The following is a 27,844-nucleotide window of genomic DNA, read 5'->3' on the forward strand; positions in this document are numbered from 1 at the left end:
CTCCTGCATTTCAGCCCCCTGCCGCAGCCCAATGAAAGTGAGTGAGGGTGGGGGAGAGCAAGTGATGGAGGGGGGGGGGCTGGAGTGAGTGGGGGTGGGGCCTCAGAGAAGAGACAGGGTGAAGTTGTTCAGTTTTGTGCCATTAGAAATTTGGCAACCCTAGCTAGAAGGAAGAAAGTGGTGGAAGAGCTGCAAGGGGACCGTCACAGGTTTTGTCTATCTCGCTATTCCCCCAGTTAGTCCTTCTTGTCCCTTGTAACAGCAGCGTTAAGAGATCCTTAACTTTCACTTAACTATGATCTTCTAGGATTGAAAAAGGTGGCTCTACTGGCATGTATCAAACCATGTCCTTTGAGAAAACTGCTAGTTAGTTTCTCAAATTAAACCTTCTGATGAGACTTCCAAAAACCACTAGTGCAAAACACAGACGTGACACTTATATTGGCATGGGAGGCAAAGAATAAACAAACAGGAACCTGTAGGCAATTTTTATTGACCAACTAAATTAAAATGAGCATATTGAGGGGGTAAAAACAGCTAAAAATAAGATTCAGTCAATTATTATCTGATAAAGGGGAAAATACTTGTATCTATGATCTTAGTTTTTGTTTTGTTTCCATTGTTCTATGTATAAAGGTGACCATTAATACATTTTGTAAAATCTGTGAAAAACTTTTTTAAAATGTTCTTCTTCAGTATTCACAAATTGTTTCTGTTTGTGCACTCTAGAACTATAAATTATCTGAATTAGAAAATCGGAATGTAGTTGTTAATTTTTGTTCTATGTCTCTGGGAAATGCACTCAGCAATCCAGACAATATTTCTGCTTTCTTGTTCCTTCAGCTTGACATAAGCGTAGAACACTCCAAAATGGAACTGGTTATTGAAGGCAAGCACATTCATTTTTACCTAAGGAAAAACATTAAATCAGAACTATCTTTAAAATGATGCATTAAAGAAGAATAGGATTCTTAAGCACTTTACAAACTTAACTAACTATAACGAGGGATCTGCCCACTAAAAGCATGATCAAAATGCAGCAATGTCTGGTTTAATTGTGGCAACTCTTTAACAGATCACAGAAACATCATCCAAGAATTTAGGGCAGGAAATAAATGCCGTCTCCTATGGATATTGCAGAGGAAATTTCAGTAAATGGTTTATAATTGCTTGAGATGGAATTTGGCCATACCATGAGGCTTTAAACCTGCAATCACACACTTTCAAAGGGTGCCCTGGCATTTGTTTTACTTAGAAAGTGAAGCCTTCTGTTTTGTCTCCTCCAAATATACCAATTATAACAGTGCAGTGTGTCCTAACACAATGTTGGGTTATTGGGTCAGTATAGACTCAGAAGAAATAGCACTATCTACTGAATGACGACCACCACTCCCTGTCACAGATGAGTAAAATTGTTTTGATAGTAATACATTTAGAGGTGGAACGTCTTACCTCATGTTCAAAAAATGCATCTTCCAGTGTCTTTTCTCCCGTACCATTTCCTACCCCTTCAAACATAGCCTTGTATTCCTAGAAGCACAAACCATCACCAATGAGAAATAATATGTTAATTCATCCTATTTATCAAAATCAAACAAACCTTCTCTACATTAAGTAATCTTTCTGTAAATAGGAACCCATGCAGACTGTACTTGATTGTCTAGAATGCATGGACCATGCAAATATGCACTGAAGGAGAAAAATAGTGGCATTTGCCCTTGCTTGTCCTCCCCTTTTCCCTCTGAACTTTAATTTAAATGAGAGAACTGTAAGGGGTTTGCTATTGCATGAGTACAACTACCCCATTTACTTTAGGACTTCTTCAGTGACTTAGAAACACATTTTCAGAAAGGCAGCCTCCATCTTATGAATGCAGGTCAAGTAGCTAGAAGCACAAAAATCATGCTTACATTCACAGTTCGTTTAGCAGATGCAAAATATGGGTGCAATCTGTATGTATTAATTTGTGATGCAACTTGTGTTGTAGAAGGGAGGCTGAACCACAAAATTCACTACAAAGATCTGATAGAACCCTATCTCCCCGCATGCTTTTTTTTTTTTTTTGTGTGTGTGTGTGAAAGGAGGGCACCAATGTAGCGCATCTGGTGAAGATGCATTACATCGACAGGAGAGCGTCTTCTGCTGACATAGCACAGTGTAGACACCGATCAAGACTGCTGCAAGTAGCATTCGCTTAGTCTCTGTTGCTTCACCCTCCTCACAGAGAACGTTTGTGTGTGCATGTGTGACATGCCTCTCCAGTGGCAGTGCAACTTATGTAGGAGCCATGCTGCCAGTGGACAGGGAGGTCCTATGGGGGCTTGGACCCCTTTTCTGTAAATCCCTATGATCTGTAGGTTTGGAAGAATACAGCCTGCATTTTCATGGCTACCTAAACCCCTCTTCCCTGAGGTAACAACTGAGAAGCAGCGGTGCCAGTTAGGTGAGGGCTCTAGATGCGGAGGCAGCCCCACACACCAAGATTTTTGCACTTACTCAAAGTACCATGGGCTGTGGAACTGGAGAGAGATATCCCAATCACTTTTAAGCAGTGATCCTGTGCTAAATCAGTACAGCTGCTGCCGGAGCAGTCTGGAGCATCACTCCAGCTGAGTGGTCACAACACCAGTGAAATTTGTCCCCACCACTCCTCTGTTCAAACAGAGGGGCGACTGGGCTAAATGATGTGGCAGCCCAGCACATGGGGAGCTTGTTTCTGTACAGAGTGCAGAAGAATCCGCTGATAACTTGACTGCTGGCGGTACTGGCTCATGCACTGTGCAGGTAAAAGAGAGGGGAAACTTTCCGGCTGAGGGAGGCCTGGGTCCCAGGGTCCCTACAGGATGGGGGTGGATACATGGGGACCAGAACTACCTTGGGACAAGGGGGAACCATAATCTGCCAAGAAATGTCAGACTTGTCTTCACTGCCAAAAAATGAACCTGAGTTTCTTGGGACCTTTGTGGTATGGGAACAGTTTTGCTTGTAGGAAGGTATGATTTGGCCCTACTTTCATGTCTCTGTGATGGGCACTTGTACTACACTAATGCAATAACTTCAATGTTCTCAATTTCCTGTACTGAAAGCCTTTGATTCAATATACCGTCATTTTGGATCCTTTGAATTTGATACTTGTGTTGGATACTTGACTTTTTAAAAAATGTTTTCATCTTGTAGTGCAGGGCTTTTCTTGGAAGCCAACATCCTGGAATATTGAAAGACATTTGAAACATCTTACATACTGCATAGTAATCTGCCACACACTTCACTTGCTCATAGTCCTCTGCGTTGGCCAGGAGGTGTAAGCCTTCTGGATAAAGTTTTCCACAAGTTGGATATAGTTTCTCTCTGTCGTCTTTACTCAGCTCCGTGCCAAATGAATTAATGGTGATGATAAAGGCACGTCGGTCTGCTTCAAACTTAATTCATAAAACAAAACAGGTAACAGACTTAATTAGATGTCTTGATTCTAAAAAACAGCATAATAATGAGTGCTAGTGTTTAATGCCATGAGTAGTCCCATTAAAGTCTAACAGGACTACTCAAATCAGTAAGTGCTACACTTGGTAGAAAGTGTTTGCAAGAAGTAGGCCCTATGATTTTTGATACTACGTATTGGATGACTGCTCTATGTCATCTCAAAAGCTTGTCTCTCTCCCCAACAGAAATTCATCCAATAAAAGATATTACCTCGCCCCCCCTTGTCTCTCTAACGAGAAATTAAGAAAGTTAAGCTTTCATTCTATGACTCTTGCACTGACGTCTCATCCCATCCACTGGCCACCCCCTCATTTCCCTACTTCTTGCTTCTCAAAACATTTAATTCTGCAGACTACTGGGAAATCTCTTCCCTTTCCCCCTTGTAGATTTAAGTAACATTGCTCAACACATTTAAACAAAAAAAAAAAAAGAAAGAGAGAGAGAGAGAGAGATCAAAAGTAGACCGCATTTATTTCAGTAACTTCAGGTCTCTGGAGAGCTGCTATTGAGATTAAAGGTGAAATGGAAAAGTTTAAAAATAATTGCTACATGTGCAGAGGACTTAAAACAACAGATAAGGACGTAGGAGAGGTGAACTGAAACATTTTGCCTGCCAGGTTCTAGCCTCCAGGTTTCTGTGTTTTCTCTGCACTAAATGATTACTAACACCTAAAGCAGAGGGCTATGTTTCTTCTGACAGCTTTAGATGTCAGTTCTATCTACTGCTGCAGGGAAAACTGTAAAATTCATGCCAACATGTAGGCCTTGTTTTGTTCCTCTGCACAAGAGAAAATTTCACTTATCACCCTGAGGGATTTAATTCATATTTTAAAGATAAGTGAAAGTTTAAATGATCTTTAAGTTTACCAATTCTTTTACTGACTTGGGACCAAAATAGCTTTTTTTCCTTTCTTCTTTTTTTAAAGCACAGTACCTTTTTAAAAAAAGTTATGGCTCAGCTAATTACTGGGCTTGCTTGAGAATTATCCAGACCAAAATACAGCCAGCATGAGCAGAATTTAGGCAGTGTGAAGTGCTTCCGAGTGTGTGAACTTTCAGAATGCTTTGGTGAGCAGAGAATTACAGTTTTCTATTGAGCAATATAATTTGTTTACATTTTAGCAGTTGCAACATTGTTTTGCAAATTTAAGAACAGATTTACATTCTTAGATCCTGAGCATAGACTAGAACAAGTTCTAACAGTGACCTGATTGCACTGGCATGACTTCAGCATAGGGAAAGAGAATAAACAATGGGGAAATGATTAGAAAATAAGTGTGCATGAAAAGATTTCTGGTTAATAAGTAATAGAGCCAAATCCTACTTGCCTTACTAATGTGAGCAGGCACATCAACTCCAGTAGGTCTACTTTCATAAGTAGAGAAAGCAGGAGGATTTGACCTATAATGTCTATATAGGGTGACGTTTAGCCATTATATCTATAGTATTTTGAGGACAATGTACATTTAAATTATATTTAAATATGGTAACTTTTTTAGTTTGGGGAATGATCATGCAACCCTTTCTTATGGTTATAGTTCCATTGACTGCAGGATGGCTGCACGTTTGAGTAAGGTTTGCAGGGTGAGACCTGAGCATATGTATGAAAGTACGGTATAAATGGCAACTTCTTCTTCGTCCGTATAATTAAACTTCTTTATTAGCTGTCTTTATAAATAGACAGACGTTTCAACACATATCCTTAGATTAGTTTAATGTTATGGGGGCTAATGCTTCTATAAAGAACTCTACACTGATAGCCGGCTGATCTATACGCAAAAATGCTTAGCATGGGCATACTCTTGCTCCCACTGAAGTCACTGGTAAAACTCCCATTGACTTCAACTAGAGCTGGTCGAGAATTTTGTATCTGAATTATTTTCTCATGGAAAATGCTATTTCTGCAAAATGGAAACTTTCCACAAGAAAATCTCAGTTTGTGCAGAAAGTGGAAATGAAATATTTTATTTCGGATCAGACCAACCCAAATAGGAATATTTTGTTTTTTATTCTGTTGTTTCATTCTGAATCAGTTCAATAAAACATTAAATTGCATTTCCATATCAACTCATAGGCCTCCATTCTCTCCAATAGTCTGAGCTCCCTGGAGGACTACATCTCCCATAATGACAGGTTTCAGAGTAGCAGCCGTGTTAGTCTGTATTCGCAAAAAGACAAGGAGGTCTTGTGGCACCTTAGAGACTAACCAATTTATTTGAGCATAAGTTTTCGTGAACTACAGCTCACTTCATCAGATGCATAATGCTGTAGCTCACGAAAGCTTATGCTCAAATAAATTGGTTAGTCTCTAAGGTGCCACAAGTACTCCATCTCCCACAATGCAACACAGATTTCACTCTAACCAAGCTCTGTATGGCACATCATGGGAGATGTAGGGCAGTCTCCCTGCCTGGCATAGATGAAAATAGGGGCATCAAGCTTCTGAGATGCCTTATGGGAGTTGTAATGTAGTATAATGGGAAATGCAGTTGAAAATTATTTTAAACAAAGCACTTTGCTTCATTACAACAAATGAAACATTTCAGTTTTGTGAATGTCAAACTGTTTCATTTGAAAACTGTCAAAACAAAACATTTCAACATTTCTGAATCAGTTATTCTGGAATTTCTGTTCCACAGAAAAATTCAAAATTTCTACTGTGTGCCAATTTGGGGTGAAAACAAATGTGTTGAAATGTCTGGATTTCCTGCAGGATGGAAATTTCAAAAGTCACTCAGTTCTGACTTGGAGAATTAACTTCAAGGGGAGCAGAATTAGACCAACAATAAGCACTTTTGAAAATCAAACCTCTACGACACTGTATTTCTGCCAGTTAATACCCTTTAAAAATCAGTGATTTGAGACCTTCAATATCAAGACCTAATGTCAGGGGGAAAGGTGTTAAAAAAATCTAAATCAGCTTTTTTCCTTCCTTATACCAAGTGTATTAACAAATGTAAGAGATCTCCGATACTACTGTACAGGTTGGTAACTCTTCTACTGTGGCAGTTATAGAAAAATACTAACTGAGGCTGACTCCTCTCTTGAAATGGAATGGCTACTTTTGTAAGTAATTGTTGAATTTGGACCTGAAACAAGTGTTTTCATCAGATCCTAGTAAACCAGTTGTCACTCAGAGAAAAGTTGAATGTCAGGCAAAGTAGTTTCACAAATCGGGAAAAGAAGGAAGGAGCAGGAAAAGCACTTTAAATAATTGAGCTAGAAAAGCCTCATGGAATACTTAGATGCGTAAGGTCTGCACTCTTCTTACCTCAAGAACAGGGCACATTATTTCTGCTGTGGTGCCTCCTTGTTTTTCACAGAACTTATAAAAAGCCTCGAGATAAGACTAGGAGAAAAGAGGGAGAAAAAGACACATTTTATATAGAACTTCATTAAGGCCCCAGTCCAGCAAAGCACATAAGCATGTGGGTATTCCAGTTGAAATTGATGGCACTACTTACATACTTAAAGGTAAGCATGCGTTTAAATGCTTTACTAGATTGAGCCTGAAAAATTAAAATGTCTTCCTCTTAAAATGTTAGTAACGTCTAAAGGATGTAATGGACAAATACTGCACTCTCCCTGCTCTCCAAAGAGGGTGCTGAAGGCCTCTGGACTCCAGATCCAATGAACTGCCACTGCACAGGAAGCAAATGGCTGAGGGAAACTCAGCAGTCCAATGCAGAGGAGGGGTTTGGGGACAGGTGCTACAGCTGTGAGTCTGTAACTAGGCGGATACATGAGCTAATCTCTGCCCCATGCCTCTCAAAACCCTGAGTTAGGTCACATCAGCCAACAAAGCTACTGCAGCTTGGGGCTGTACAGCACATCCACTGCCACTGTGACCTGGTGAGGAGTCTCACTCCAATTGCCTTGGAACTTTCGCAGCACATGATCTGTTTAGTGAAACCCCTGTGTGCCCGAGAAGTAAACTTTGTGTTAGTAAATATTTTTCTGAGTTACATGCTGTTTTTCCTATGATCCCCTCTAAGGGCATTGTTACTATTAAGTTGTGGAAAGACATTTGCTACAACATCACAGAATCTTATTAAAGGAAGCAGTCTCTAGCTCCACATAATAAACAGCTAACCATAAATGGAGGCAACCTATTGAGAATCTGTCTGTGGGGTTCCATGATGGACCCAGGACAATACCATCTGGAGGAAGGGCTAAACAATTCATTGATAAAATTCAGAGCTGACATTAATCTGAAGGCAGGGAATGTGGAAATTTTTAATAATTTAGAAGATATTGAATGATCCCCCAATAATTTGGAGGAGTGAGAAGAGAGGGATATAAAGAGATTTAACAAGGATAATTTAACAAGCATTGCACATAGGATATAAAAATTAAAGCTATATGTTATAAGAAATGAGTGGCTGGACAGTAGTAATGTGGGAGAATAAAATCCCTGGGTGTAATTGTTGATGAAAATGTAAATATGAATGGTAATAATGCACTGAATATTTAAAAAGCAAATGCAGATTTGGGAGGTATAAATAATACTTGTAAGACCAAATGAATAGTTTTTCCCTTTTGCACTATTACAGGAATATTGCATACAATTTGGGGCATCAGCTGTGAAAGGAAGAAAGAAAATAGCTGAACAAATAGGATACTAAAAGGTTTGAAGAGAATGGATTAGGACGAAAATTTATGGGAATGAAATATGTATAGTCTGGAAATAGCCTATGATATGATATGGTCCTATGTACTAATTAATATTCGTAAAGCACTGAGAAGATGTAAATCACTATGCTACAGTAAACATCCAATAAGTGCAGAATGAGATACTACAAAGAAGAAATTGTTCTCACAAGCTGCTGTAGCAATGCTACAGACTAGAAAAAGCAGGATTAAAATTAAGCAAAACACTTAGTTTAAATGTAGAGCTGGTTGAAAAAATTAACACACTTCATCAATTTTTCCCTTTTGTCAACATTCAAAAATGTACACTAAAACTTCAAAATTTGAAAAAATTCAATCAACTCTACTGATCATAGACAATGTCAATAATGAACTCTACTAAATGGAATTTAAAGTGGTAGAATCGAAGTAATTAGAAATCTTCAAGTTATTTACCTTTTGTAAATAAGAGAAAGGTTAGTCATGCCAAAAATTGTGGGAGTCTAGAAAACCTATTATGGATGTCTTAAGATCCAACAACGCTGTGATGTTTGGTTGACAACTTAAAATGACTTTTAGTTAATCGTAAGCAAATGGATTAAGACACTAGTTTACACCCACAGCATTTTCGTTTTAAAAAATAGAACATGATGATAGTTCTCAAATTCCAGATGTTCTATCATTTTCTTGCGATTTTTTTTCACTTTTATAGGAAGTTCACAGTATAGTATTCTAAGAAGCATTTACCTTGTACAGTTTGTTTCGCATTATTTCAATGTTCATTTCATCCAAGTCATTTTCAGACAAGCAGTCTTGAAAGAAAGGAGCTGAAAGCAGAAATTGTTAAATTACAGAATAAATTCATATGGAGATATGTGAGTATCCCTGACCAGTAGCAATCTACAAACTCTGTGGTAGCGATCAAGGAGTTGTGGTTTCAATAAAAGGTAATTTGAGGGGGAAGTGGGAGGAGAAACAGAAAGGTAAATATGTGAAATCCTCTTAATTTTTCTCTATATGCTGGGATTTTGCTACAAGGGAAATCAATCTAGCTGTCAGTGCCCAAATCTCCAGAGAGCATCAGATGGGGATGCCTAACAGAGTAATTATTTTAAGGCCCTAACCTACTCCCTAGCACTTAGCACAAGTAGTTGGGCTGGGCTTTGGGGAGATTTCCAGAGTGGAATGAAGAGAAGAATCTTCCTTCCCAGGTCATGGAGCTGCTCTGCAGAGGGTACTCCAGCCCAATTGGTGGTGTAGCCTCCCTTCCCTAGCCATACCTCTTCCGTGTGTGTTTTTGTATATGGGGAAGGACCAGAGGCTCCATATAACAAAGGATCCTCCAGCCCCAATCTTTCCCCAGTCTATCCCTGCTCTAGCTCCTTTACGCAGGGAATGCCTACAGAGTGGGGCTCAACATAGCACATAGGGTGCACACAAAATCCTATCCCACTTTGTGCAGTTGAATAACTTAAAATTACTGTAAGTGTAACTAACAAAGCTATGCCAATTGTTCACCATATTCTTTTGCTTGTATATTATATCCACAACCTCATTCCTTGGTCTGTTTTATCTTTTGATTGTAAACCATTCAATGCAGGGATCGGCTCTTTCTGTGTTTGCACTGTGCCAAGCACAATGGGTGCCCACACGCAGCTGGGGCTTTTGGGCACTGCCATAAAATAAATATTTAATAATAATAACTGGTGCCATTACCAAGGACCTTGGCACCTAAAGAGACATGGGCAGGAGTTGTCCTAAATGATTCATTTACAGAAACAGCTGTTGGCATATGTTTACAGTACACTTCTGAAATAAGAATTCAACCATTATCAGAGTCCCTTGATATTTCTGAAAGTAAGCTATAAAAATTTGATCTAGAGTAGCATATTTTCTATATGTGACTTCTATTCGGGTTAAATAAAAATTGTTAATCAACTGTCTTATTTTAAAATTGTTTTGTGAAATGCACAAAATACCACTTCAAAACTGCATCTTGTCCTGCAATTCACTTGCCAATTACTCATAGGTTAAATTATCAAATCATATAATATCTGGTGAAACAACTGCTGGTGTGTTCTGAAATGAAATTATCAGGAATATGTGAAGAGGAGCATCTGCAGACAGATCATTACATTTTCATACCTAATGGTGTGTCAACCAAAATTGCATTGAATAGCTCTGCAGGGTTTGGGGCAATGCTGACTGCTTCCATTTGCTCAAAACTGCCCAAAGGGTGGCACTTGGGAACAAGTTCAGCTATGGGTCGCTGATGCAGTGTACCAGTTATCAACAGAATCACGTTGTCAATCATATAGCTGTACCTGAGTTTGAAAAAAAGGTTAAAAAACAACATTATTTATTTCTTAAATATAAAAAAAAACCCTACAGACCATAAACCACCAAAGTACTTGCTCTGTTTTCATCTATTCAAATATCAACATCTCACAGACAGAAAAATGGCTGCTAGATAACCTTAATTTTGAATGCTGGTGTTGCTTTGACATATAAGTGCTTTTGGACTTGTTCTAAAGAAAGGAGTAAGCATGAATGTATGGTAAGTCTTCTTATGCAGCATTGCAGCCTCAGGATGTGATTCTGATTTAAGATCTACTAATATATTGCATCAAAAGTACATCTGATGAACTAGAAGCTGTTGCTATTTGGGGATACTGCTGTTTCCCATGGGGAACATAAGGATAACTGCAAGTATCTAACGTGCCTGTATTCAAAGTTCCTCTAGAACCACTTCTGCTGATGGAGTTATTCTTTTAAGTGAGCTATCATGACTGGTGGACACTATAACTACAGAGCTCAGGGGAAGATCCTGGCCTCCTGCAGATCCCTCGGCATCCTTGAGACCAGCCCCATGGCTATAGGGATCCTCACAGAGATTTCTTCCCTCTTAGCAGTCTTCTGTGGGTTTACCATGAGAGTGAATGATCTGGACCTTTTCAGTAACTCTGAAATTGAAATGCAAAACCTGTCATTCATGGACATCGTGTTGCTATGACCCTGAGGAACTTTGGGGCTGTAACACATGTGGACAGAATAGATTTCCATAGTGTTTTACCGGTGACATTTAAAGAATGGATATTACTCTTCAGTTTTGTTTCGCTGATTCTGAATTTCCTATGCAAATTTTGAAAGGAGATTAAAGGATTTTGGACATGTAGCTTAGTGAAGTGAAAGGTATGTGATGTACTACGAAAGTACTATCCCTACTGCAAAACACCACAGTGTATGCTGATGGGGGAGGGGAATGTGTGCATGCAAAACTGTGAAATGAAAACAGCAATAATTTTTGAATGAAATTCTGTAAAATAAGAATTGTGAATTTTGCATGGTTCTAGTGCATAACTGTCCTAGTGTGGTCTTTCAGAATCACCATGTTTATTAGTCCATGCACAAAATTAACTCAGCAATCTTTATGATGATACTGAGGAAAAAATTAATGATACTTTACTTTTGTGTCAGGAAAAAATATTACTACCCCAAACTAAGCTGGGAAGTAAAGTCTTGCAAGTTTGTCACAGTCACCATGTATTAAAAGATAAGAATGTGTACTGAAGTGTTTACTACAGAGAAGAGGTGATTTTGCTAAAGCATCCAAACCAACATAAATCAGGTCTATGTTCTCTCAGTAATATGTTGTTAAAGTCAAGACCAGATCAAATAGCACTTAGATCTTTCAAAAATAAAGCTACTAGGATCTAAACATCTCACTAAAGACCACAGAAATTCATATTTAGATTGCCACCTTGAAACAAGATGCAGAGTTTGCTATCTGGATGGAAATATAGAGTATGTACTCTGCATTAGAAATCCTATCTTCTATATCATTAGTTTCTTCATCTTGCCCCAAAAATCCAAACCCTAATTTAAAAACAATTATCTTTTGAAAAATGTAAATTTCTCCTCCCCATCTCACCTCCTCCACGCCAAACAAGTAATACAACTTTGAAACTGTTAGTTCATGATGTAACAAATAAGAACAGACTTTTATTTAGATTTCTAAACACTGAGTTACACTTTTAAAAAATGGTACAGTATTAAATAAATTTCACTTATTGGCCAGCTGTGTGTAAATTGCGAGAACAAGAAATTTACCCTGACTTACTTTGAATAATGTGGCAATTGAAATAAAGAGGTAACTTAACTTACGTGATAAAGTTCAGAAACGTGGCAAGTGGCTCAAAGGCATGGTTTCTAAAGTATTGAAATTCTGTGAGTAATTTGTCTTTCAGTTTGTCATCAATGGTGGAAATGGTGAGAGGGCCAGTTTCATTGGCCAAGAAGTTGCCATAGTCTGTGGTCTGTAGATGTAACTTCAAGTCTACAAATAGATTCAGAAGAGACCATGAGGATAAACTGTCACAACACTAGAAATAGATCCAACTGGAATAACTTTACATATTTCAGTGTTTTTACCCTATATTTCCATATTAAGACTTGATCATCTTCCAGTGAAGTCAAAGGGAATTTTGTCATTATCTTCATTTAGAGCAAGTGCAGGGCTAGCACAGATTTGCACCTTCCTTTCCTAACCAGGCTTTTTTACATATTATAGGAGATGCAAATTGTATGTAGCTCCTCAGAGGTTGTCTTAGGGCAGGGCTGCCGTAATCTCCATAGAGTCCCACCAGTGACACTGCAGTAGTGATGGGGTGAAACAGCACATTCTCCCACCTGCTCTATCTCACCTCTTCTCCAGTCAGCTTTATTCACTACCCACATCCTAAGCATGCGGTTGCACCACCGTAACCTGTCCAGTTGACTGTCTGTCCCCAGAGCTCCTGATTTATGTGGGTAGAAGCTGGGATAAATCAGGAGTGAATCTGGCCCTATAACTTTATTAGAGAATTCTTCCATTGTTCAGATTGATTATTTATATCTCCAGGAGGACTATGGTCTTATATATATGAAGATATATCAACACTCAGATGTATACTTGTAATGGTACAGCTTAGCCCAGAAACAGGCTCCAGCCAAGTTCTGTACAGCACAGCTCAAGAAAAGTCACTCTGATGCTCTTCTGACATTTGGGCCCTGACATTTGGACTTTTCTAACTTCTGCTGTTAGCAACTCCAAAGGGCTATTCTAGAAGCTGGGTCATAGACATAGGAAAATCCTGTCCATGCTTCCTGCACTGGGAGGGTCTGCGGAAGTCACTACAGAAACCCTATGCCACCAAAGGATTCCCAATATGAGTTCCCTTAACTATTGTCCCCTGGCTTTATGACCATTTTCCAATACTGATGGTAGAACAAGGGATTTGGATTTATTTTTAGTATTCAGACCTGTTCAGCATTCATTCCCTTTAAAAAAAAAAAGCCACTGACATATTCTAAAATAATAGCTTCATATGCTCTAGTGGCACTATTGTAAGTGATAGAGTTTGGGATAATATGTTTTTTGTGATTCACAGTTATTACATTTACAAATGAATTCCAAAGTGGCAGTTAGCAAAAAGTAGTAGACTTGCTATAGTGCCTTGATAACAAAGCCTTTCTGAATACTGTACAAATGTTCTGTTGCGCTCAATAACATACACAGAGTAACCACCCGACTGGGCCCATTATAGTGATCGCATTCAACACACTCCTTTTGTCAAACTAACTCACTCCAGTTAGTACCTGTGCATCTGCTAGTGTTTCTCTAGGTCTTCCTGCACCAGACTGAATGCTGCCAGTATTAACGAATTCCTTATGAAGGAAATCATGTTAAACAAGTCTTTACAATATTAAACACAAGATTCTGTTGACAAAACATTTGTAAAGGTTATGTCCTTTCAAGCACATAGACAATGGAGTCAGATAACTGGAAGTATCCAGAGTGGTGCAGTACAGGTTTCTTTTCCTAACTGAAAAAATACTCAGCTTAATCTCGCTAGATCAAGGAAAAATATAAGCACGATAAAACAATCCGACATAAATATAATTATGCTTAAAAACAAGTCTAAATATATTAAAAATCTTTTTATACTCACCCATATTTTGTATCATATACCTACATTTTCTATGAAGATGAAAAGTGATAATTTAGCTTTCTTTTTTTTTTTTAAATATATCAAACTAATATGTAGAGGTTAGAGTACATTACTGCGTCATCAGAGAGGAATAGGAGTCAAGCTTCCTGTGATCTATTTCCAACTGTGCCACTGACTCATTTGCCTTGATTTACTCCTCACAAATGCACTCCTAGCATCTTGGGATACAGCTACTCTACATTAAGAAAAGGAGTACTTGTGGCACCTTAGAGACTAACCAATTTATTTGAGCATGAGCTTTCATGAGCTACAGCTCACTTCATCAGATGCATACCGTGGAAACTGCAGCAGACTTTATATACACACAGAGAATATGAAACAATACCTCCTCCCACCCCACTGTCCTGCTGGTAATAGCTTATCTAAAGTGATCAACAGGTGGGCCATTTCCAGCACAAATCCAGGTTTTCTCACCCTCCACCCCCCCACACAAATTCACTCTCCTGCTGGTGCTAGCCCATCCAAAGTGACAACTCTTTACATAATCAAGTCAGGCTATTTCCTGCATAGATCCAGGTTTTCTCACATCCCCCCCACCCCCATACACACACAAACTCACTCTCCTGCTGGTAATAGCTCATCTAAACTGACCACTCTCCAAGTTTAAATCCAAGTTAAACCAGAACATCGGGGGGGGGGGGTAGGAAAAAACAAGAGGAAACAGGCTACCTTGCATAATGACTTAGTCACTCCCAGTCTCTATTTAAGCCTAAATTAATAGTATCCAATTTGCAAATGAATTCCAATTCAGCAGTTTCTCGCTGGAGTCTGGATTTGAAGTTTTTTTGTTTTAAGATAGCGACCTTCATGTCTGTGATTGCGTGACCAGAGAGATTGAAGTGTTCTCCGACCGGTTTATGAATGTTATAATTCTTGACATCTGATTTGTGTCCATTTATTCTTTTACGTAGAGACTGTCCAGTTTGACCAATGTACATGGCAGAGGGGCAAAAATGCCTGCCATGTACATTGGTCAAACTGGACAGTCTCTACGTAAAAGAATAAATGGACACAAATCAGATGTCAAGAATTATAACATTCATAAACCGGTCGGAGAACACTTCAATCTCTCTGGTCACGCAATCACAGACATGAAGGTCGCTATCTTAAAACAAAAAAACTTCAAATCCAGACTCCAGCGAGAAACTGCTGAATTGGAATTCATTTGCAAATTGGATACTATTAATTTAGGCTTAAATAGAGACTGGGAGTGGCTAAGTCATTATGCAAGGTAGCCTGTTTCCCCTTGTTTCCTCTTGTTTTTTCCTACCCCCCCCCCCCCCAGATGTTCTGGTTTAACTTGGATTTAAACTTGGAGAGTGGTCAGTTTAGATGAGCTATTACCAGCAGGAGAGTGAGTTTGTGTGTGTATGGGGGTGGGGAGGATGTGAGAAAACCTGGATCTATGTAGGAAATAGCCTGACTTGATTATGTAAAGAGTTGTCACTTTGGATGGGCTAGCACCAGCAGGAGAGTGAATTTGTGTGGGGGGGTGGAGGGTGAGAAAACCTGGATTTGTGCTGGAAATGGCCCACCTGTTGATCACTTTAGATAAGCTATTACCAGCAGGACAGTGGGGTGGGAGGAGGTATTGTTTCATATTCTCTGTGTGTATATAAAGTCTGCTGCAGTTTCCACGGTATGCATCTGATGAAGTGAGCTGTAGCTCACGAAAGCTCATGCTCAAATAAATTGGTTAGTCTCTAAGGTGCCACAAGTACTCCTTTTCTTTTTGCGAATACAGACTAACACAGCTGTTCCTCTGAAACCTACTCTACATTGTATTCCACTGAATGCATCTGATGACGTGAGCTGTAGCTCACGAAAGCTTACGCTCAAATAAATTTGTTAGTCTCTAAGGTGCCACTAGTACTCCTTTTCTTTTTGCGAATACAGACTAACACGGCTGCTACTCTGAAACCAGACACTCTTAAGGGGCCTTCCTCTCTGGAGTGAGGTGGCTAGTCAATCCATACTGCATAATCCAGACACCAGTCTCAAGTATCAAGCTCTGCAAAGAGCTGTTAACATGCTCCCCTGATAAGATCATCAAAATATGTATTGTATGCAGTGTTGTAGCCATGTTAGTCCCAGGATATTAAAGAGACAAGGTGAGTGAAGTAATATTTTTTATTGGACCAACTTCTGTTGGTGAGAGAGACAAGCTTTTGAGCTTACACAGAGCTCTTCAGGTCTGGGAAACTAAGAAGTGTCAGTGCTAAATACAAGGTTTGAACAGAATGTTTAGCGTAAGTAATTATCACATATTTCAAGGTGAAGTGGCCTCTTAACACCCCATCAGTCATAGGGAGGAAAGGGGAGGGGAGAAGCTGCTGGGGGAGTTGTTAGTGGGTTACAGATTGCTGCAATAAACCATAAATCCAGTGTTTCTAATTAGTCCATGATTTTCGGTGTCTAGCAAAGTTATGAATGTAAGCTCTCAGGCTTGTCTTTTGAAAGTGTTGTGAAGGTTTCCTTTGAGGAGCAGGACTGATAGGTCAGATATAGAGTGATCACTTTTGCTACAAGTGTTCGCCTACAGGCGATAGGGTGTTTTTGGCTATGACTACACTAGAGACCTAATAGCAGCACAGCTGTACTGCTGCAGCTGCACCACTGTAAGGTCTCCCATGTAGCCGCTCTATGTCAACAGCAGAGAGCTCTCCTGTCAGCATAATTAAACTACCCCAATGAGTGGCGGTAGTTATGCTGGTGGGAGAGTGTCTCCTGCTGACATAGCACTGTCCACACGGGCATTGCTGTCAGTGAAACTTACGTCTGTCTGGGTTTTTTTAACCACACCCCGACCAACAAGTTTTACTGACAAAAGTACTAGTGTAGACATAGTCTTTGCCTTCTATCATTTTCCTGTAAGAGTTCATTAAAGAGTGTAGTGATTGTCTGGTTTCTCTCACATCATTGCTATTGGAGCATTTAGTGCATTGGATAAGGTACATCACAGGTTGTGACAAGGATGGTTAGGACTCATGGATTGTCAAAGGTGTGTTGTGGTGGGAGGGTGTTGCAGTGAAGATATGTTTGCAGGTTTTGCATCTGTTGTTCTGGCAGGGTTTGGTGCTGCTTTTGAGGTAGTGTGTTCTGGTCTATGGGGAGCTTGCTTCTGATGATTAGCTTGGAGAGGTAAGGGAGTTGTTTGAAGGGCAGAAAGACTTTTTTCAGGATGGGGTCCCTGTCAAGTAATGGTTGTAGTTGTAGAATATGTATTGAGCTAACTCGGAAAGAAAATTCCACCTGTGACCAGCTTGTATTATCTGCCCCATCACTGCTGACTGAGTTTGGCCTCATCACACATGCCAAAGATGAAGAAACTCTGAAAAATTATTAAAGTAACAAACCTATTAAATAGATCCCTGCTCCTCTTGCTGGTAAAAGCCAGAGAACAGTAGCTATGCCCACTACTAATGGAAATAGTGACTCCTTCAGAGAAGCACATTAACCAAATTACTTGAAAAAATTACATCGTTCATCCAGTCCTCAAGAAGCCAACGCTTGACCCTGAGGAGCTCTCCACTATTGTCCAGTCTCCAACTTCCAGTTCCTGGTCAAAATAATTGAGCAAGTAGTAACCACCAAGCTCCAACAACATGTGACATCAGCCAACATCTTTGTTGCCTCACAATCAATGTTTAGACTGGGGAGAGCAAGGAGACTGCTCTCACAATATTAAAAGACTGTCTCCTCATGGCCATGGACACAAGGTAAGATCTCAGTGCCCATACTGCTGGACATCCCTTCAGCTTTGACACAGTGGACCCAAAGTATTACTAATACACCTACATGATATAACAGGAGTAAATGGCCCATCACTACAGAGACGCCAATCATTCCACTCCAGCAGAACTCAGAGTGATGATGAGTAACTGCTCCTTCTTCTAAAACCCCTTACCTGCAGGATCCCATGGGAACCCACATCATTTATTCCTTTCAGTATCTACATGAGACCGTTGGGGGAGAGAGAGAGAGGGAGATGCCATGCCTTTAGCTGCCAGTAAGTTTCCACCATAAGTGATGCTCACCGTTCAAACACCTGTTTTTATTTTCATACCTCTTGCAACCTCCCACCTCCCCTCAAAAACCTGTGCCTCAAGCAGAGTTTAACCCCGTAAAGAAAGAAGTGTCAGACTCCACAAAGTCCACAAGGGACTTTGCTATTGCTATTGATTTTTATGCTGAAGGCAGTCATATGCTATGGTGACGGTGAGCAGTATAAAACTCTAAGATAGCTAGGGACAGCAAAGGCAGTAGCATTTCCTTCCTATGGAGGTCTACCTTCAGCTGCAGCTGGGACTCCATCGAAGAGGATTCCCTGGGAACTGCTCCCAAAAAGCACTGAATCAGCCCATCTGTTTATCTTCTGTATTTTATATTGCCCCCACTACTGTAGCATCTGAGCACCTCACACTCTTGAATGTGTTTGTTGTCCCAACTCCCTTGTGAGATCGGAAAGTGCTATTATCCCTATTTTACAGATGGGGAACTGAGGTACATACTGAGTGATATGCTCAAGGTCACACAGGAAGTCTGTGGTGGAGCAAGAAATTGAACCAGGTCTCCTGAGTCCTAGGATAGCAATCTAACCACTGAAACACCCTTCATCTCTCTACCATATCTCCCAGTGCTTTGTCCCTGCATCATGCCTTATGGACATCATCTAGCTCTGGCTGGACTTTCCACTGCTAGGGTCACAGCCTATATTGGGACAGGTAAGGGCCTACTTAGAGGGCCTACTCTCACTGATGTTAATGGTAGCAGAATTGGGCCTCTAATTCTTCTGTGACTTAGCTACCTACCTAAGAAATAAGAAATTAGTACTATCCTCTTTGCACATTGGTGTTATGAGGGTAAAATATTGAGGGTGAGACCCTCACCAATGTGCCAGCTCCTAACTTTGTGTAAAAGGGCCAGAATGGCATAAGGGGACCCTAAAAGCCCCAGCTGAGGCTGAAAGAGGATTTCCTTCAGCACATGTACTGTGGAGACAACCATAAGTCTTCCTTTCAATAACCCCATCACAGGTCCTGATGTATGGACTGTGTTGTGGGCAGGGAAGCAGTACACTGATGCAGAGATTCCTGGCTGTGTGGCAGCCCCTCAAAAATTGCAGTAACTTAGACAGGAGGCCTCTCCTGCACTTGGAGCAGCCCATGACCCCCCATATTAGCCCCTTCTCCCTCTGGGCTGAGTATTCACTGCCACTCTTGACTCATCCTAAGATTTTCAAGGAAGTGCAAAGTTCTAACCTACAGTCTTGTAGTTATTGTTATTAGGATATAGTGCATGTAAATCAGGGGTGGGCAAAATACAGCCCGCGGGCCGGATCCAGCCCATCTAACATTTCTGTCCAGCCCGCCAGGTTCTTTGGCTGCCCCCTCGCAATCTCTGGGCCACTAAAAGTTCCGCAGAGCAGCGGGGCACTCAGGCAGGCTGCGTGCCTGCCGTGGCCCCACGCAACTCCCGGAAGTGACTGGCTACTACTGGCATGTCTCTGCGTGCCCCTGGCTGGGGGGAAGGGAGAGACAGCTCTACGCACTGCCCCCGCCCCCAGCACCATCCTCACAGCTCCCATTGGCCGGAAACCAGCGAATGGGAACTGTGGGGGTGGTGCTTGCAGGCGCAGGCACAGGCAGCGCACAGAGACCTGCTACCCCCTCCCCACAAGGGGCACGCAGAGACTGCCAGCAGCAGATAGCTGCAGCTGCTTCCAGGAGGGGACACAGTAGGCAAGTAAGCAGTCTGTCTGAGCCCTGCTGCACCGCCGGCCAGGAGCCACCTGTGGTACGTGCCTCCCGGCCAGAGCCTCCACCTCGCACCACCTCCTGCACCCCAACCCCCTTCCCCAGGTCAGAACCCCCTCCTGCAACCTCCCAGACCCTGCACCACAACCCCCTGCCCCAGCCCAGAGCCCTCTCCTGCACCAAACTTCCTCCCAGACCCCACACCTCCTCCATTAATATAGTAGAAATGTGCGGCCTGTGACAATTTACCAAAATTTGTGGAGTGGCGAAAATTATTGCCCACACCTAATGTAAATAGTAATGGGTGTAATTCTGACACTCTGGTTTTGGTTGTCACTGTTAAATTTGGGGTATATGACGGAATCTAGTATTATTTTTTTTTAAATTGCCAAATGCTACTAAGGAAGAAAACACTGAAGAGTTAAATGGGGAGAATACAATTATACAAAAGCCCATGACAGAAGGGGGATTGCTACAGACTACGGCTCTAATGTGTGTGGATTCTAAAGTAAAGTTAAGATTAGGAAGCAAGATTTAAAAAAAAAAAGCCTCATTAGAATTAATTTATACTGCAAAGCTCATTTAGAGAAGGATCTTGGCTTCTTACACTTATCTGTCTGTAAAACATCATGAACACATACAGTACTTTTGAAAGGCAGATACATTTTTAATAATTGTTTTCTCTTTAACAATATCTTAATTTTTAAATGAACCAGAATTTCTTTAGTGTTGTTTCTGTTTTTCCAGAACCCCATTAAGTATTTTCTTGAATGATCACTTTTTGAAAAGATGGGGTATTTTTTTAAATGTATGAAAAATAAGATTTTTCTCAAAGTGAGGAATTTCTTCACTCTTTGAGAAAACAGCTATGGAGCTAATTTATACTCTGAGGAGACTCAGGGAACATCACCTGTTTGTCTCCTGGAGAGCACAGAAGACATAAAAGAAGAAAGATCACTGTGTTTAATAACTCAGTCACTCTGTCAGTTATTTCTCTCAGCATTTTGAAGTAGAGCTTGTACATTCATTGAGCAGGAGATATTTGTTTCATGGAAATTACCTGCTGTAGCAGGAATATATCTGTAGAATTGATAAGTTCCTTAGGCCATATTCACTAGTACAGAAAGGTTACAGGAACTGGTCACACTTCCAGGCTATTGTAAGATCCACTAGTCCAGCCTTGTAAGGAGGGAGGGATGAGTGTTGTGGGCAAGTTTAAGCTTCCTACCGATTCTGCTACCATCACTGCAGAAGCAAAGCTGCTAATTTTCCAGACACAATGAACTTGCATTTCTAGTCATTATGCTGATAATTTTACCTAATACAATTCCTAAGTGTAAAAGATTTTGGTTAAATAATTGCTGTTATTACTTCCAGATACAGAAGAAAGTCTGTGTTCATTTACTTGCAAAAGAAGTTTTCTGCTTGTAAGTTGTTTTTTCAGAAATGCCTGGAGAAGGATCATCTCCTTATCTATTCTCACAAATCTGCATGATCTAGTCTGTGGCCAGTCTGACCCGCAGAAAAGCTGCTTTGGAAACAACTGCATGTTCCCGTCTCCTCTGCAACAAAGTCACCTTCACAAAAGCCTTTCTTCGTTTAATAGTAATACAACTTTATCTCCCTAAAACCCAGTTTTTCCCCCTTTAAATGGAAACTTTCTTAATGATCTAAAAACCATGCAGTAACACAGTCCTAAATCCTATGGGAAAATCCTATGGATTTAGTACCAAGTGATAAGCTTTTTCCAGGTTTTTGTGAACCATCCTATATAGATATATAATTCTGTGTAGTATGGTGAAAAAAACTGTAAGTAGGGTATCAATCCCTTTGAAAATCTCAGCCTATAGATTCATTGAGTAACTTCTATAGAACCATATTGACTTCACTCCTATTAAATAGGATGAGGAGTAATGGTCTCAAGTTGCAGTGGGGGAGGTTTAGGTTGGATATTTGGAAAAACTTTTTCACTAGGAGGGTGGTGAAACACTGGAATGCGTTACCTAGGGAGGTGGTGGAATCTCCTTCCTTAGAAGTTTTTAAGGTCAGGCTTGAGAAAGCCCTGGCTGGGATGATTTTGCTGGGGATTGGTCCTGCTTTGAGCAGGGGGTTGGACTAGATGACCTCCTGAGGTCCCTTCCAACCCTGATATTCTATGATTCTATGATTCTATATTCTCTAGCACGTTTCCAAAAGGGAAAAACAGGGTTACTACTTGCTTTCAATTACATTATTCCTTATCATCTTTCTTTTTCTCACCTTTCTCTTTTTTAACTTTCATCAGTGATCTAGCCAACAGTATTTGTCTCTCGATAAGGTAAATGAACAGACTCACCTTCCAGTGTTTCACACTGCACTAGGTTGATGTAATCTGCATTCGTCAAGATCCCAGCTTTAAAACCTCGGACCAGCCCCTCCAGGTAGCCATGGTCCACATTGAAGTAAAACTCTGAGTACCCCAGCATGGTGATGAAGAGGGCTTAATCTCTGTGCTGTTTTGTGGAAGTGACAGCCTTGAGTACTAAGTCTTGTGCTTCTCTTTTGAAGGTGATGACGAATAGTCACTAATTTCCAGTCAGCTCGTGGTTGGGTTTTCTGACTTGTTTCTTCCTGTTTATTGCTCCCAGTGTAGTTTGGCTACACTTTGCTTGATGCTTACAAAACACCAGCTAATCAGCCAGACAACAAATCTAACTCCTTCCTGTCAGAATCAGAGCTGGGATCTGCTATGGGCTAAGGAGAGAGAGAAGAAGGGGCAAAGGATTTAACCACTTTTTACATAAAGTAATTTGGAGCTGGACTTAGAATGTACAATTAAACTTGAATTGGATTTTCATACTTCTTGAATATATTAGGGTCAGGTTTTTTTAGGTCATCTCTGATCAGATATTGAACAATGATTGCACTCAATTGCCTGAATGCAGATGCTGCTATTCAAGAAACTCATATAATTTGTAAATGTCTGGTTTTTACAAAAGAAAAAATTGTCTTTTGCACTCCTGTGTAGAGAGCAATGTGTAAAAAATGCAAGATTACTACCCTGATGTCCTACCTCATCCTGAAGTGTGATGGGGTATACAAAGCCTGCATTGGTGAGGAAAGGGTTAATGACCTTCTTTGGGCTTAATCAGTCCTGCCCTGCTACACCTGCCGTAGGTTTCAGGCTTGGAGAGAGTAATTAAAAGGGAAGAACACAACTTAGCTGGGGGCTGACTGGGAAGAAGATCAAATCTCCAGCTCTCACTCAGAGAGAGAAGCCTGTCTGGGTTCAGGAAATGTGAGAGACACTGCTGCCTTCCAGAGCCTCCCTAAAGGAAGTAAGGCCTGGCATGACATTATTGTCTCTTACCTGTGCCTGGCTTGTTCATGTGTGGTAAGACTGTGAAAGCCAGATAAACACTATCTGCCCAAGACCTTGGTAGTTGTTTGTCCCGACACCTGGAGTGACTTACCTTACAATACTTCTTGATTTTTTTCCCCATCAGTCCTTCCCTCTGGCTGATTCTGTCACAGTCCAGGAGAACAGAATGCAAAAATTGAGACAAATACTGAATACTTCTGGTGTGTACTAAGAGATGGAGTCAGCACCTCATCCCTCTTTGTGTCAGGCCTGATCCAGAACACACTGAGTTCAGTGAGACTCTTTCCATTGATTTCAATGGGCATTGGATCAGGCCCAAACATTCCAGCCAAGAAAGGATCCTCAGTGAAGTTCCTGACCTTCATAGGCCTTGGGAATGAGCATCTAGAGGTCACCTCCAAGATACGACTTCCCCAAACTGTGTCAGGATACTCAAGCTCTGGTCATTCAAATGTCAAAGTACCTTATTAAAATACAGATCTTACAAGAACAATCTCATTGATGTAAATTCAATGGTCTTTTTAGGCTTCCCCCTTTTGATTTGGACTCAAAATAAAATTTCAAATTGTGTGAACTTGATCAGTAATGTGTTAAGCTTAATTGATATAAGAATGATGACTGTCTGACTTTGTCATTTCCTGTGGTGTTTCACAGCTGCTGTTGAAAGGCATTTTCTAAAATTAAAATGTGTATGTGCTAATTATCATCAAATTGATCTCTTGGATCAGAAGTGGCTGCACACTTGGCCTGAAGCTAAAAAAGGGGAGGAAAAGGACTTTAATGCCTGTTAGCTGAGACTTATATGTATACTTGATTAGTGCTCAGCTGCATTGAGATCAGGTGCATAGCACCTCCCTTGTGGTGTCAGGGAGAGGGTTAAGCCAACAGCAAAAACTACAATAGCTGTCTGCCCTCTGCATTTAAACACTCAGCTTCATTTTCAGCGCTTTGAATGGCTTCAATGTAGTATATAAATTGAACATAGGCTGTGATCAATTACATTGAAATGTGGCTGTAGTCAGAAAAGTAACTATCTAAGATGGCACTCTCTTGGGCAGCACCTCTTCCCTGTGAGCCAGATGCTAAAGGGCCTCAATCTGATCTCCAATTTTGTGTCTATAACAGGGATCGGCAAATGATTATATTTACATCTCTACCACCTAATATGTTTGATGTTTAAATGGTGTGTCCTTTCACCTGCAATTGGTTGTAGACCAGGGATCTGCAATCTTTGGCACGCAGCCTGTCAGGGAAATCCACTGGCAGGATGTGGCGGTTTGTTTACCTACAGCGTCCACACGTTTAGCCGATCGCAGCTCCCACTGTCCGCGGTTCACCGTTCCAGGCCAATGGGGGCAGCGGGAAGCGGCAGCCAGCACATCCCTCGGTCCGTGCTGCTTCCCGTAGCCCCCATTGGACTCGAATGGCGATTTCTTGAAAATCAAAATGTGTTTTGGGTCAGGTTTGTAAGCAGAGCTCATCCAACTATGGAAGAGAGAGATAGATTCTGTTCTGTCTTGTACATATTAAAAAAACAACCCCCACATCCACCCACAGGCAAATTGAGAAAAGTGGATATGTCACTGAAAGAAAATACTTGTCCTTCCCGCTATCATCCTTACAGCACTTTAAATTTAACCTTTCAAAGGAGAGCTGTCATAGAAAAGCAGCTTTGAGGTGCAATGTGAGATGCAGGGTAACTAGGTGCTACCTATCTATTGCGGGATATTCTGTAGTGCTCTCACCACTGTATCTAATCACTTACAGGTATTGCAGTGGCTGTCTAAACAATACTCTTCACTTAGGCAAATACAATGAGTTTCTAATACTTACTACAGGACAGTCTGCCTTTCATTTTTATAGGCAATGTCTGTACAGATGCAAATCTCTTTAGTGTCCCTGGAAACCACGTGTAACATTTTGTCAGTCCTTTTTCGCTCTGTCCTAAATTTTCTTTAGGTTGAACATTTTTATATGTCTAAAGCATAGATGCCAGCTTCCTCATTTCCCCAGGGGTGCTCGACCCCCTCCCTGCCCCAGGCCCTGCCCCCACTTCACCCTTTCCCCAAAGGCCCCTCCGACACTCCACCCCCACTCCACCTCTTTCTGCCCCATTCCACACCTCCCCAAGTGCATCCTGTGCTCGCACCACCCCTTGCCCCCAGCGCCTCTTACAACCACTGAACAGCTGATCTGCAGCAGGCAGGAGGCACTGGGAAGGAGGGGGAGGAGCTGATCCATGGGGCCATTGGTGGGTGCTGAGCACCCACTATTTTTTTTCCATGGATGCTCCAGCCCTGGAGCACCCACGGAGTCGGCGCGTATGGTCTAAAGGAGTGGGAAATCACTTGGCAAATCTTTCAATGCTAATTCCACAAAACAAAATAAAACTCACAAACTTCGTGAAGGCTTGGCTTTCTATCATGTATGCTTATGTATGTGATAGTGCTGTGCAAATATATTATCATACTATCAGTGTTGAAGGGTCACTTTCTCATGTGATACTTCTTACTGAATTATATCCAAGGGACCTTGTGTGAGTAAATGAGCAGGATTTGGCCATTTAATAAGTTCCTCGACACATCCTCTTTCCTGCAGTGTAAAATGCTAACACCTCTGGTGCTTCTATAGGGCCACTCTGTGAACTCCTTACTCCTGCTGTTGACTAGTTATTGCCAAGTGTAGCACTTTGAACTAGATGCGTCTGTCTATTTGCGTAACTCTGATTAAGGGATTCACAGTGTAGAGCATAATAAGTAAGGAAAAAAGAACTTGTGCTCTTGGTATCCACATAGTCATTGCCTTGATATGCTGCCCTACTGCTAAAAGACACACACAAACCCCCATTTTAACTTAAACCTGCTATTTTTTGTTTGGCTCAACAGACAATGATATTTTTTAAGAAAAACAAATAGAGAAAAAAATACAAACATGAGATTCCACCATTGCTTTCACCAAAAGCAAGTATTTTTGTTACATACATCTCTGAGGTTGTATTATATCAACAAGTAATACCTCAGAGCAGGTAAACTCTGGTCTACCCCAGTCACATTAGTACTTGAATAGGGAACAAATCTAACTTGTGGCCACAGAAGGTTATATTGCTGAGGCTCTTTCAAAACTCTGTGAAGAGAAAGCCTGTGCAGAAGTGTTTTTTGCAAAATGTCCTTACGGTAGTAAGGTTTGGGCTCATATGGATCCTTGACTGAAGCAAATTCCACAATCAAGGATCCTCCACTGAAAAACTTCTGCCCCTTATCCCCACAAGCTCTACTGTGGGGACTATAAGCCAAAAGTGTCCTCACTGATCTTGGATGTTGTGGTGGTGTAGAGAGAAGCAGTCTCTTGAGATATATATGGGTCCCATATTGGGCTCAAAATGGCCTTAAAAAATAAGGGCTAGGATCTTGAATTGGACCATACAATACATGTAGATGAATTACATTCAGCAAAAGACTTAATTGATTTTTGGTACAAGGAACATTTATAAAAAGAGACTGCCTTGGCAATGGGTCAGAATGGATTTATGTCACAATTTAGCTAAGGAGTACTTGTGGCACCTTAGAGACTAACCAATTTATTTGAGCATGATGCATCCGATGAAGTGAGCTGTAGCTCACGAAAGCTCATGCTCAAATAAATTGGTTAGTCTCTAAGGTGCCACAAGTACTCCTTTTCTTTTTGCGAATACAGACTAACATGGCTGTTACTCTGAAACAATTTAGCTAATTAACAAACATTTTTAGTATTGCCTTTATAAATAGAAGACTTTTTTTCTAATTAAATGAAAGTTGCCAAAACACTGCAGCAGTCAGCTAAAACAGTGACTTGATTGTTCCCTCATTTTGGTTAACTTGTCTTTTTATAGAAACGTCTTTTTGGTCTACACCCAAAAGAATGGCCTTGCTCAATACCTACTGTTGCAACTTCTGGGTAGTAGTGGCTAGAATAGTACATGTCTCTTATATTTTGTGGTTGACTGGAAGTATATGTAAAATTCTATGAGTATGTACTCTGGTTATTTATACACAGGTGTCATTCAGCATTAACAAGTTTCCATGAGAGAAAATGACACTGTTGCCTATTAACTTTGTTGGGGGTATAAGGGTAAAGGTTGAGATTTTTCAAAAGAACGTATAGCCAGACAGCTTCCTAGTGGTGAAACAAATACAGATAGCATGTAGATCATGTTTATGAGGGTAAGTTAGTTGAGGCCAAACAGAATTAACATGAAAAGATAGTGCAGATCTAAGGTCAGAATTTAGCCTTTGACATAAAAAGGTTCAGAGTAACTCTTTATGAAACAGCATATTTAGTTTTTACCACAAGGGGTCATCATAACACTGCAATAAACTACCGTTAGTCCAATCTACCAACTTCCATAGCCAGAAATAAATACACAAAGGAAAGACAATTTTTTTCCTTTTTTAAAAGAGAACTAAGTGAACTAAAGTTAAAAATGAAAAGAAAAATGAAAATAGGAGTACAAGATACTGTATATCCATTCAGGTAAACAGTTCTATTTTCCTTGTACGTGCATATTAGTCTTCCTCCCATGTTGTTGTTCT

General features: G+C 40.6%; 1 protein-coding gene across 2 annotated transcripts; it reads right to left on the reverse strand.

The window, feature by feature from the left end:
• Positions 1-488: 488 nt before the first annotated feature.
• ATP6V0D2 (ATPase H+ transporting V0 subunit d2) lies at positions 489-22,582 on the reverse strand. Of its 2 annotated transcripts, none has more exons than XM_048841112.2 (8): positions 22,251-22,582; positions 12,274-12,445; positions 10,255-10,433; positions 8,857-8,936; positions 6,752-6,829; positions 3,243-3,419; positions 1,453-1,530; positions 489-909 (listed from the first exon to the last, which is right to left on the reverse strand). In XM_048841112.2, the coding sequence occupies exons 1-8, from the start codon at positions 22,378-22,380 to the stop codon at positions 748-750; spliced, it is 1,056 nt and encodes a 351-aa protein (XP_048697069.1). In that variant the 5' UTR covers positions 22,381-22,582; the 3' UTR covers positions 489-747. The 2 variants fall into 2 exon arrangements, with proteins under 2 accessions (XP_048697069.1, XP_048697070.2); XM_048841113.2 differs by lacking the exon at positions 22,251-22,582 and adding an exon at positions 14,100-14,406.
• Between the last annotated feature and the right edge of the window lie 5,262 nt (positions 22,583-27,844).

The sequence above is a fragment of the Caretta caretta genome, chromosome 2 (genome assembly GCF_965140235.1).
Source record: "Caretta caretta isolate rCarCar2 chromosome 2, rCarCar1.hap1, whole genome shotgun sequence".
NCBI lineage: Eukaryota > Metazoa > Chordata > Testudines > Cheloniidae > Caretta > Caretta caretta.

Bases quoted from the DNA above. Each gene is read 5' to 3' on its own strand.
- ATP6V0D2 (XM_048841112.2), bottom strand. From the start codon at position 22,380: ATGCTGGGGTACTCAGAGTTTTACTTCAATGTGGACCATGGCTACCTG. The intron at 3,420-6,751 runs GTAAGAAGAGTG...TTATGAATTAAG, and splicing joins TAATGTGCCCTGTTCTTGAG to TTTGAAGCAGACCGACGTGC. The intron at 1,531-3,242 runs GTATGTAAGATG...TTGTGCTTCTAG, and splicing joins GTGTGGCAGATTACTATGCA to GAATACAAGGCTATGTTTGA.